The 13,227-nt window shown below is 41.3% G+C and overlaps 1 protein-coding gene across 1 annotated transcript; it reads right to left on the bottom strand.

Moving 5' to 3' along the window:
- Positions 1 to 12,349: 12,349 nt before the first annotated feature.
- On the bottom strand, positions 12,350 to 12,805 carry LOC135116319 (putative per-hexamer repeat protein 5). Its single transcript, XM_064033672.1, has one exon. It carries the CDS (start codon positions 12,803 to 12,805, stop codon positions 12,350 to 12,352), a length of 456 nt encoding a protein of 151 aa, XP_063889742.1.
- Between the last annotated feature and the right edge of the window lie 422 nt (positions 12,806 to 13,227).

The following is a 13,227-nucleotide window of genomic DNA, read 5'->3' as shown; positions in this document are numbered from 1 at the left end:
CCTTCCTTGGCACAATCTCTGCCCGGAGAGGCTGAAGAGGCTGAAGAGGCTTCCTCTGAGCTACATTGGGCGGAGTGCGGTCACAGAAAATTGTATAGACCAGAGGCCCTTGCCGGCAGCTCCTCACTGACTGATACTGACCCTGCCACAGACCTGCCCTCGAAGAAGAAGAGGAGGAGGAGGAGGAGGAGGAGGAGAAGGAGGAGGAGGAGGAGGTCCTCATGGGCTACCGAGCCCATGAAAGGCGAACCCCTCACTGCAGAGCGAAGTACCTGCGACGCCTTTGTGCAGACAGAGTTGACGCCCCTGCCACACCTCTCCCGTGTTACCGTCCAGACCACCGCCAACAGCACCAACGACTCCGCTACAGACGCCGCAGTTTGGAGTTTCGCCAACCATGACGATTCGAAGATCGCTATTATTGGATCGACCTCTTCCAAGATAGAGTGACCCCACACAAGTGTCGGCCCTGAGAACACCATCGACTAACCCAAAGAAGAAAAAGCGGTACCAGCGCTGCTAAACGATCCTCAACTACACAGACAGGCCACATATAGCTCGTGTGGGGCTTTAAGCCACACGAATCAACCAAGTAAGCATGTCCATTCATTCCACAGCTGCTAAGGAAGGGTTAAGGAACCCAAAATCGCGATATAGCAAGCATGAATAACTATGGTGAGGTCATCAAGCAAATTTCAAAAGGGAGTAAGATTCTTGTTAGATATGAAAAAAAATATCTAAAGGAAAATATTAAATGCTGACCTACTGATCACATTTAATGAAACGTGTGAGAGAGAATCTCCTGCCCAAATATATATATATATATATATATATATATATATATATATATATATATATATATATATATATATATATATATATATATATATATATATATATATATATATATATATATATATATATATATATATATATATATATTGTTACAACAACAATTCCCAACCCCTTCACTAAGCTGCTGCAACTGTACTAGCTTCATTAAGCTGCCACATCTGGACTAGCTTCACTGAGCCACCTCCTAAATTGACTCAGTGCAGGCTCAAATACGGGTGTATATGGTCCCTTGTGACTCCTGCACGCTTTTCACGACAGTCATAACTCCAGGTCACAATAATTTGAGGTCGCCAGACTGCTTTACCTACTTACAGACAAGGAAAATACTCAAACAACACTTAACGCCCACAGCTGCAGAAGAATCGACAACGACGTCTAAGAAAAACAGTTAACACACAATAACACGCATATGATCGAGGTATAATACTACGTTGGGCCTTCACCCACCGTGACAGTTCTCCCACTGTCCAACAGAGTGTTATAGTCTAAAGCCGAGTAGTATCGTTTACTGCCTACTGGGCGACAGGCTTCCTCCCAGGGAGTGAGTAAAGTTTACTATGGGGCTAATTACTTATGGTCTGACCATTTTTAATTGCTTTGGAATTCCCCGGCCTGTGGCGCTGCCACACTTATACCAAGACACACCTCACGTCAAGTATTTCCTACCTCAAAATCAAATGGTATTGTAGTATATATATATATATATATATATATATATATATATATATATATATATATATATATATATATATATATATATATATATATATATATATATATATATATATATATATATATATATATATATATATATATATATATATATATATATATATATATATATATATATATATATACTTGTTTTTTTTTTTGCAAACACCACAGTACTTGGCAACGTTTCCACCAGGCGTTGTCACATCTCTATGGGTGATAGAGTGAGGCCACACGGTCAGAGTGACAGTGTTAATCCATGGTCACTTCGTCTCGCCCCGCCAGCCAGGAAGCTACCTCTCCTGTTCTCTCTAGTCACCTCCACAGCCAAGAAAAAAAAAGCTTATTTATTCAGTAAATAAGTATTTTTGGGGAAAAAAATGCTAATAAGGGATTATCACTTGACCCTCAAGAACTGTTGCCCGAAACAGCGAAAGCCACCAACGTGCCTTGACTTTTACCTCGATAGTGGTGTGGAAAAAGTAACTAAAGAATAAAAATATAGCATCATAATTTAAGGAAAATATCATATTTAAAAGGAAACCTATCACATTTAAACAAAATTTAAAATGGAGAGAGAGAGAGAGAGAGAGAGAGAGAGAGAGAGAGAGAGAGAGAGAGAGAGAGAGAGAGAGAGAGAGAGAGAGAGAGAGAGAGAGAGAGAGAGAGAGAGAGAGAGAGAGAGAGAGAGAGAGAGAGAGAGAGAGAGAGAGAGAGAGAGAGAGAGTCTCAGGTCAGGGTTCCTAGTGAACGGACGTGTTTAGTGAGCAGTGACCTGACGCTAATATAGCTGGCTAGTGTAGACATGGCGCCTTGTGTTGTTGAGTCGATAGGTTGTGTTAGTTCTCCTGTTCTCGAGGCCTTCGTTGCGAAGGTCTCAGAGGTGGAGGCTGAGTTCCATCGAAGGATCTCGGAGGTGCAGCCTGAGTTTCGTGAGAGGATCTCAGACCTGCAGGCTGAGTTTTATGAGAGGATCTCAGCACCTGTGGGAGGGTCGTGCCCCACCGTCACCTTACCTAGTAAGGCGACGGAGGAGCAGTGGTCGGTTGTGTGCAGGGGAGCCAAGAGGGTGAAGGTGCTCAGGGCACCTTCCGTGGAGACGAAGAATCCCTTCAATGTGCTGGAGGAGGGGAAGGAGAAGGAGGTGGACAGGGCTGGAGGAGGCAAGAAGGAGGGGGCAGATGCAGTTACCCTGCCCCAAGGTAGAGTGCTTGTGTTTGGTGATAGTCAGGTTAGGCACTTAGATAGTGCGTTCTGTGCTAGGGATAGGAAGCGTAGGTCGAGGGTGTGTTTGCCGGGAGCCGGGATAGGGAAGGTAGCTGATAGGCTAGACACGTGCTTGGAAAAAGATGGGACCAAGCCCATTGTTTTTCTCAGTGCGGGAGGGAATGACCTTGGTAAGGTCAGGAGTGAGGAACTTATCAGGAGGTTTCGACAGGCTTTGGACAGGATTAGGGACAAGGGTGGGATCCCCGTGGTATGTGGTGTCTTGCCGAGGAGGGGAGTTGGTGCTGAGTGGCTGTCCAGGGCTATTACAGTGAATCGCAGGCTCGCGAATCATTGTAGGAGTAATGGATGGACGTTCATCGACAACTGGGACCTTTTCTATGGTAGGGACACCTTGTACGCCAGGGGTGTTCGTGTTTTGGCCGAAACACTCGAGCGGGAGGTAACTGCACTCCAGCACTTTTTTCGTTAGTCGGGAGGGAAGAAGGGATAGTGAGGAAAAGGCAAGGGGCAAATTAGTTAAATCTAGAAAGGAAGCTAGCTTAGGGATGGTGAGAAATAGCTTAAGTGTTTACTACACAAATTGTAGAAGTATTCTGAATAAAATAGACTTGCTTAGAGGAATAGCGAGTGTAGAGAAATTTGATATCATTGCTTTAACTGAAACTTGGTTAGATATGTCAGGAAAAGTATTTAATCCAGAGGTTAAGATAGATGGGTACACAATGTTCTATAAAGATAGAGAAAACAGGAGAGGAGGAGGTGTCGCGTTATACGTTAGGGACACATTACAGTGCTGTATGAACAATAGAATTAAAACAGATAACAAAGCAGAGTCGATATGGGTAGATATTAAGGAAGGATCGCAGTCAGTAGTACTAGGGGTAGTTTACAGACCACCGACCAGTACAGAGGAAATTAACACCTCACTGTGGCAGGAATTAAATAGAGCAGGCAGGTACAGTCAGGTATGTGTGGTAGGAGATTTTAATTTTAGGAATATCGACTGGAGTCTGATTGTGGGTAACAAGGAAGCAGAGGAATTCCTTAAGGTAATTCAGGAAAATTTTTTAAAACAGGTAGTCGTAGAACCCACAAGGGGGAATAATATTCTAGATTTAATTCTTACTAACAGGGAGGAAGCAGTCACGCAGGTAGAGGTTGGAGGACAGCTAGGTAACAGTGACCATAGGGAAATTAGGTACAATCTAGAATGGGAAGAAACTGTTAGAAATAAAAACACTAGTAAAATACCTGACTTTAGGAGAGCAGATTTTGAAGAATTGAAAAGGTACCTCCAAGGAGTGGACTGGCAAAGGATGCAGGGTGAGGTCAGGTCAGGGACGGAGTTCAGAGAGATAAGGCAGGATGAGGGAGGTGAGGTGAGGCTCCAGAAGGGAGGAGGAAAGAGGAAGGGGGGAGATAGGTGTGAGTATGTTGGAATGTCAGGTCATGCTGAAATGAGAGAGGTAAGGTCGAGGCGAGTTGATGAGGGAGGGGAGAGGATGGTAGGGAACGAGATGAGGAGATTAGGTGAAGTAAATGTAGATGAATTATATAAATATTTCGTAGATAAAGTTCATACAGGTCAGTTAGCAAATATCCCGTATAAAACAATAAGATCACAAAAAAATGACCCTAAATGGATGACTGCTAGGTTAAAGCATTATATAGGGCGTAAGAGAAGTATATATAAGAGATTAAAGGCAGGTGAGGAAGTTTTAAGGACACAGTATAATGAATTAGTTAGAACAGTCAGGAAGTTAACGAGGAAAGCTAAGGACAACTATGAATTAAAGGTAGCCAGCCAGGCGAAGACGGACCCCAAGGGATTTTATCAGGTATACAGGACGAAACATATGGATACTGTAGGTCCATTAAAGGCAGCAGATGGGGAGCTGGTTAGTTCTGGGGAGGAGATTAGTAAACTTCTGAATGATTATTTTTTAACTATCTTCACTCAGGAAAACATGCAGGATATGCCAGATAGTGAACAGGTGTTTAGAGCAGATGAGTATGAGAAGCTGACGGATATTTCCATAACTAGGGAGATAGTGGAGCAGGAGATAGATAGGCTAAAAAAGTTCAAGTCACCAGGACCTGATGAAATATATCCCAGAGTACTGAAGGAATGTAAAAAGATTATTAGTGAGCCGTTAGTTTCTGTCTTTAGGAAATCACTGGAGTCGGGTGAGGTACCAGTAATGTGGAGGCAGGCTAATGTAGTACCCATCTTTAAGAAAGGGGATAAAACTTTAGCGTCTAATTATAGACCTGTCAGCTTAACTTCAGTTGTAGGTAAAATGTTAGAGTCAATAATAGCCAGGAACATTAGGGAACATTTAGACAAACATAACTTGATAAATCAGTCACAGCATGGCTTCACGAAGGGGAAGTCTTGCCTGACAAACTTATTAAGTTTTTACAGTAAGGTGTACGAGGCAGTAGATAATGGTGATAGTTATGATATCTTATATCTGGACTTTAGTAAAGCATTCGACAAGGTGCCCCATCAAAGGCTCCTGAGAAAGGTTAGGGCGCACGGGATAGATGGGAAGGTGTTAGGTTGGATAGGGTCATGGCTTGGTAACAGGCGACAGAGAGTGCTAATAAACGGCTCGAAATCCGAGTGGGGTCATGTCATTAGTGGGGTGCCACAGGGATCAGTATTAGGGCCATTATTATTTCTAATGTATATCAATGACTTGGATAGTGGAATTAGTAGCGATGTTAGTAAATTTGCGGATGACACAAAGATAGGTAGATTAATTAGGTCAGAAGCAGATGCCATCGCCTTGCAGACAGACTTAGATAGAATGAATGAATGGACGGATAGATGGCAAATGCAATTTAATATCAATAAATGCAAAGTGCTTAGCGTAGGTAGAGGAAACTCACACAATAGGTACACATTAAACACCCAAACTCTGGTAGGTACAGGGTACGAGAAAGATTTAGGAGTTATAGTTAGCTCTGAACTCCGTCTAGGGAAACAATGCATAGAAGCCAGAAACAAGGCAAATAGGGTACTAGGATTCATTTTTAGGAGTGTTAAAAGTAGAAGGCCGGAAGTAATATTAAAATTATACTTGGCGCTGGTCAGACCTCATCTAGACTACGCTGTGCAGTTCTGGTCCCCACATTACAGGAAAGATATGGGTCTATTAGAATCAGTACAGAGGAGAATGACTAAAAGGATACAGGGGATGAGGAGTATTCCTTACGAAGCGAGGTTGAAGCGGTTAAATTTACATTCTCTAGAGAGACGTAGGTTAAGAGGGGACCTGATAGAAGTCTTTAAGTGGTATAAGGGTTATAACAAGGGAGATGTAAGCAAAATTCTTAGGATCAGCAACCAGGGTAGAACAAGAAATAACGGGTTCAAGCTTGAAAAATTTAGGTTTAGGAAGGAGATAGGAAAAAATTGGTTCTCAAATAGAGTGGTGGATGAGTGGAACGAACTCGGTAATCATGTAGTTAGTGCTAGGACACTAGAGAGCTTTAAGAGAAGATTAGACAAGTTTATGGATGGGGATAACAGATGGAAATAGGTAGGAGTGTTTCATACAGGGACTGCCACGTGTAAGCTTGGTCGCTTCTTGCAGCTTCCCATATTTCTTATGTTCTTATGTTCTTATGAGAGAGACTCTCGGCTAGTTGGGGAACAGACTTGGGATGATTCCGGGCAGAAATATAACGTGCATTAGATTCAGTTGATGGAAAGGCTCAATTACCTTTCGTGGGCCACCTCTCTATCATGTACAGCAAGAGAACAGGCTATGTTTGGAAGGTTTAGGTCGAGAGAAAGAGTGAGAAGTGTACGCCACCATTCCAGACACTGTCACCCCTGTTATGCTTTCAGCATACAGAGACGAGTCTCTGACACGGAAGTAGTAGTTATTCCAAGAAAAATCAGAGTAGTATTTCCTTAGGTCCCCTTAGTTAGCTGAGGCAAAATGCCAGAGGCAGCTCCGCTTTGGGGGATCATGAGGAGGGATTGGAGCGATAAGACAAGATATAGATGTGAGGTTGTGATCGGAGAAAATAGGGTGGCAGCATAAACAGAAGAATTAGAGATTGGAAAAGGTCAAGAATTTTGGGCGCATTTCCAAAATGGTCAGGAATACGAACATTGAAAGCTCCAAGAATGGAAATCTCCGCAAAAGGGAAAAAGAGGCAGGATGAGGTCCACTTTGGAAATTAAGTAGTCAAAAAAAAAAAAAAAATATATATATATATATATATATATATATATATATATATATATATATATATATATATATATATATATATATATATATATATATATATATATATATATATATATATATATATATATATATATATATATATATATATATATATATATATATATATATATATATATATATATATATATATATATATATATATATATATATATATATATATATATATATATATATATATATATATATATATATATATATATATATATACAGCACAGATGAATTTAGTTTGAGAGTAACTCTGTAGTCGTAGCCAGATGGTGGAAAATTCGAAAGATTCAAGAGCATGGGCACGAGAGCAAGTTAAGTCGTTGCACACATAGACGCAACATCCAGCTTTGGATTTAAAATGAGGATAGAGAAGGTAGGAGGGAACAGAAAAGTGGTTACTGTCAGTTGCCCCAGACATCTGTGTTTCGGTAAGGAAAAGATGTTTAGTAGAGGAGAAGTGGTGCTCTACAAATTGAAAATTAGATCTAAGGCCGCGAATGTTGCAGAAGTTAATGAAGGAAAGATGAGAAGGGGGTGTCAAGACATACTGCTTGCTCGTTTGCTACAAGAGGGGTTATCAGGTGAGATAGATGACAATTAGGAATGTATGTATTCCCATTATTTCTCGTTTTATTTGATATATTTATTACTAATTTTTTATAAGCTGGATTTACGTTGTTCATAATCCACAAGTTGATTGCATTTTATTTCTAATTAGTTTTCTACGTTGTAATCTGTAAAAGAGACTGGTCAAGGCTTGCAGTGAAAAAAAATCCAATTTCCAGCTTAAAAATAGAAAAGTTTTCCTCTCGTGTAATAACGCATGTCTCGTGTAATAACAAGTGGGGAAAAAAAAAACACGTTTTTTCACCATATCACTTTGATTTAGTTAATGTAGAGTAGACCAGGAGATTGAATCACAGTTTTATCACCATTAATTGAAACCTGAAGCGGAAAAAAGTGTATATAACGTGTATTCCGATATTGGTACAACAGGAAAAAAAACATATATATTTACTTTTTTTCAACTAGGCGGACGAAATTAGTGGTGGCAATTATCTGTGAGCAGAAAGAAAGAGAGAGAGAGAGAGAGAGAGAGAGAGAGAGAGAGAGAGAGAGAGAGAGAGAGAGAGAGAGAGAGAGAGAGAGAGAGAGAGGGAGAGGGAGAGAGAGATAAAGTAATGGGCAAAACAACTGCCGCGGGCCAAAAACATTTCTAGGTTTGAATATACGAGTAATCTAGGATCGTCAGATAGGGTAAGAAAACGAAAGGGCTCGATGTGATCCTGTTCTTTTGGTGCCCTGCTTGTACCCGGTGATCCCGGCAAGCACCTTCCTCAGTGATATATCCGAGGAGTCACTCGCGAAGGAGAAAGAAAAGGAGGGAAGGAGAGGAGAAGGAGGATGAGGACGAGGAAGAGGAGGAGGAGGAAGAGGAAGAGGAAAGGAAAGAGGAGAAGTAGAAGGAGGAAGAGGAGGAGGAGGAGGAGGAGGAGGAGGAGGAGGAGGAGGAGGAGGAGGAGGAGGAGGAGGAGGAGAGGAGAAGGAGGAATATATCGCCTTCTGTTTGGGATTGTGTTACATTATTGATTTCTATCTCTTATTTTTTTTTCTGTTTTATCATTTTTTGTGTTCCTGTGTCCGTTGACGCTGTTCTTCTGTCTTTTCATTTTATAATCTGATTATTCGCTGAATTCCATGTCTTTTTTTTTGTTATTTTTTAGGTAACGTATAGTTTTTATTTATTTCTTATTATTTAGTGATTTTGTTTCTCTTCGGGGTGTGTGTGTGTGTGTGTGTGTGTGTGTGTGTGTGTGTGTGTGTGTGTGTGTGTGTGTGTATGTGTAATAATAATAATAATAATAATAATAATAATAATAATAAACGGTTTATTCTTTAGGCAGTCAACAAACTGAAAATGTACATTGGGGGTGGGGAAATACTTGACATTAATCCTAAAGGTAAGTCAAATCTAGAAGAGATGGCTCGCACCATGGTGGGAATCGCACTGAGTCTGTACCGGTCCGTGTGTGTGTGTGTGTGTGTGTGTGTGTGTGTGTGTGTGTGTGTGTGTGTGTGCGTGCATGCATGCGTGCGTGTCTGTGTGTATGTGTGTGTGTGTGTGTGTGTGTGTGTGTGTGTGTGTGTGTGTGTGTGTGTGTGTGTGTGTGTGTGTGTGTGTTTCTCTCATCGGACACTATACATAATTATCGATTATTCATTTTCACTTTTTTTTTTTTTTTCCACCCACCACTATTCATCATTTTCATGCATCGCAGTTTTCCAGCTCCACTCGTTACCGTTTTTCAAGCTGAATTTTTTTCCCCTTTTTGTTTTGAATGCATGTATTCAATACACCTATTTATTTTCAGGGCCTGAGTTTTGTTGTGTTTATGCTTTATTTTATATATATATATATATATACATATATATATATATATATATATATATATATATATATATATATATATATATATATATATATATATATATATATATATATATATATATATATATATATATATATATATATATATATATATATATATATATATATATATATATATGTATATATATATATATATATATATATATATATATATATATATATATATATATATATATATATATATATATATATATATATATATATATATATATACTCGTATATATATATATATATATATATATATATATATTAATTTACATAATCACTTCCTTTAATTCCTGCACACTACATTCTCTACTTTGTCCTGTTAGCGCTCTATCAAATGTACTCGTGAATCTCAACCTTCATTATCATCTATTTTCTTCCTTAATTTAGTTAATTTCCAGCTTTATGTTGTTTTCTGTTTTCTTACATGTTATTCTTTCGCGTGCCACCTTTCAGCATCTGGGTCTCATCCCTCTTCCCCCCCCCTTTTTTTTTATATGTAAGAGGGACACTGCCATTAATCATTAGAAAAAAAATAAATAAATAAAAACGAAAACACTGAGCTGTCGGTCCCCGAATAGGGTCCAAAGCGGTAATCAAAAATTGAATGATAAGTGTCTTGAAACCTCCTTGAAAGAGTTAAAGTCATAGGAAGATGGGAATACAAAAGCAGGCAGGGAGTTCCGGGGTTTACCAGAGAAAACGATGAATGATTGAGAGTACTGGTTAACTCTTGCATTAGAGAGGTGGAAAAAATACGGATGAGAGAAAGAAAAAAAGTCTTATGCAGCGAGCCCGCTGGAGGATGGGAGGCATGTATTTACCAAGATCAGAAGAGCAGTTAGCATGAAAATAACGATAGAAGATAGCTAGAGATGCTACATTGCGGCGATGAGAAAGAAGCGGAAGACAGTCAGTTAGTGGAGAGGAACTGATGAGACGAAAAGTTTTTCATTCCACCCTGTCTAAAAGAGCGGTATGAGTGGAACCTCCCAATCATGTGAAGCATACTCCATACATAGACGGATAAGGCCCTTCTACGGAGTTAGCAGGTTGGGGAGCGGGGCGCGTGAGGTAAAACTGACAGAGACGTCTTGGAACCCTTAACTTCATAAGAGTTGTCTTAGCTGGAGATGAGATGTGAAGTTTCCAGTATTATAAGAAGAGGACAGACCGAAGATGTTCATTGTAAAAGAGGAAGACAACTGAGTGTCATTGAAGAAGAGGGGATAGTTGTCTGGAAGGTTGTGTCGAGTTGATAGATGGAGGAATTGAGTTTTTTGAGACATAGAACAATGCCAAGTTTGCTCTGCCCAATCAGAAATTTTAGAGAGATCAGAAGTCAGGCGTTCTGTGGCTCTCCTGTGTGAACTGTTTACTTCCTGAAGGTTGGATGTGCGTGAAAAGATGTGGAAAAGTGCAGTGTGGTATCATCAACGTAGAGGTGGATAGGACAAGAAATTTGGTTTGAAGATCATTGATGAACAATAGGAAGAGAGTGGGTGACAGGACAGAACCCTGAGGAACACCACTGTTAATACATTTAGGAGACGAGCAGTGACTGTCTACCACAGCAACAATAGAACGGTCAGAAAAGAAACTTGAGATGAAATTGCAGAGACAAGGATACAAGCCGTACGAGGGTAGACTGGAAATCAAAGCTTTGTGCCAGACCTTATCAAAAGCTTTTGATATGTCTAAAGCAACAGCAAAAGTTTCACCAAAATCTCTAAAAAAGGATTGCCAAGACTCAGTAAGGAAAGCCAAAAGATCACTAGCAGAGTAGCCTTGACGAAACCCATGCAGATAGAAGGTTGGGAAGTGATAGATGTATAAGAATCTTCCTGCTGAGGATATATTAAAAAATTTTAGTTAGGCAGGAAATTACAGCAATAGGACGGTAGTTTGAGGGATTAGAACGGTCACCCTTTTTAGGAACAGGCTGAATGTAGGCAAACTTCCAGCAAAAAGGAAAGGTAGATGTTGATAAGAGTTGAAAGAGTTTGGCTAGGCAAAGTGCAAGCATGGAGAAAGAGAGAGAGAGAGAGAGAGAGAGAGAGAGAGAGAGAGAGAGAGAGAGAGAGAGAGAGAGAGAGAGAGAGAGAGAGAGAGAGAGAGAGAGAGAGAGAGAGAGAGAGAGAGAGAGAGAGAGAGAGAGAGAGAGAGAGAGAGAGAGAGAGAGAGAGAGAGAGAGTTAGGGATAGAGAAAGTAGGAGGGAACAGAAAAGGGGCTACTGTCAGTTGCCTCAGACACCTGAGTTTCAGTGAGGAAAAGAAGATGAGGTTTAGAAGAGGAGAGGTGGTGTTCTACAGATTGAAAATTAGATCTTAGACCGCGAATGTTGCAGAAGTTAAGGAAGAAAAAGTTGAGGGGGTGTCAAGACACTTAGGGTCGTCGACAGAAAGACAGTCCGACCTGGGGACATTTATGGTCCCCTCCCCAGATGGGGACTCCGAGGCTGGTGTAGGAGTCGCCATGATGATTTTAAACTTTTTGAGTGAAGGGTGTGTGTTATTAGGTGCTTGTAGTTTTGTGTGGAGGAAGAGAGTTGTCTTTAGAGGGCAGGCTGTGACTGCCCCCTTGTGTTGTGAGACACAAAGGGAAACGTTCAGTGAGGTCACAGCTGGGTTTAATGATAAGTTCACAGCACCCCCTTGAACAGTGCTTTAGACCTCACTGGGAGTAATTATCGTTTCGGCAGGTGTTTACTGCCTCCTCCTCCAATATACTAAATCTCTCTTTCTCTCTCTCTCTCTCTCTCTGATCGTGAGGCGGTGATGCGAAATGTGTCTAAACTTAGAAGAAAACGTTTCTTTTAATGAAGATTTGTGCCCTGCGTCTCAGAATGTTCGAAAAAGTAAACTACCCCAGCTCAAGCAAGCGAGAAGTGAGGGCAAGATTCCCTTTTTTAGGAATGCCAGTCGTGCTTCCGGTGGTGGCGCTGGTGCTGGTGGCGGCGTTAGTGTGCCAGAGAAAGCGGTGAGCCAAAGGAGGAGTGCTGCCAATGATGGTGCTACTGCACGTGGTGGTGCCAATGCTGATGGTGCTGCTGCCCGTGGTGGTACTGCTCCCGGTGCTGCTGCCAGTGGTGGTGTTGTTGCTGGTGCTGCTGCCGGTGTTGATGGTGCTGCTTCCCTTGGTGGTGGTACTACCGGTCCTAGCGGTACCGCTGGTGGTGCTGATGGTGTTGGTGCCTGTGGTGGTGTTGCTGCTCGTGGTGGGGTTGCTGCCGGTGTTGCTGGTGATGCTGCTCGTGGTGGTGCTGCTACCGGTGCCACTGCTGGTGCCGGCGCTGCTACCGGTGCTGCTGCTACCCATTTTGGGGCCGCGAACGGAGCTAGTGTGTGCTGGTGCTGCCGCCAGTACTGCCGGTGGTGGTGCTACAGGTGCTACTGCTGGTGCTGATGCTGCCGCCGGTGCTGTCGCTGATGCTCCCGGTGCTATCGGTGCTGGCAGCGATGCTGACATTACTGATGTAACTGGCGCTGATGGAGGGACTGTAGTCCACCCCTCTGGTGTTGGTGGTGTGAAGGCTCAGACATGTTACGAAGAGCCACAAGAAACACCAGAACGTTTTCAAGGCAAGAAAAAAAAAAAAAAAACGTTCATCAAGAAAGTAAAATCGATAACGTAGTTTGTATCTTGTGTATTTTTTTAATATCAATGTCTGAAACAATGTCCTTATTGATTTATTTTCTACGACACTGGATACAACCATTAATAATGAACATCATTTTCCT

Source organism: Scylla paramamosain, chromosome 31 (genome assembly GCF_035594125.1).
Source record: "Scylla paramamosain isolate STU-SP2022 chromosome 31, ASM3559412v1, whole genome shotgun sequence".
NCBI classification, from domain to species: Eukaryota; Metazoa; Arthropoda; class Malacostraca; order Decapoda; family Portunidae; genus Scylla; species Scylla paramamosain.
Note: the sequence above shows the minus strand (reverse complement) of the source record. Positions and strands in the feature narration are given on the sequence as shown.

Coding starts and splice junctions, on each gene's coding strand:
- LOC135116319 (XM_064033672.1), bottom strand. CDS start 12,805: ATGGGTAGCAGCAGCACCGGTAGCAGCGCCGGCACCAGCAGTGGCACC.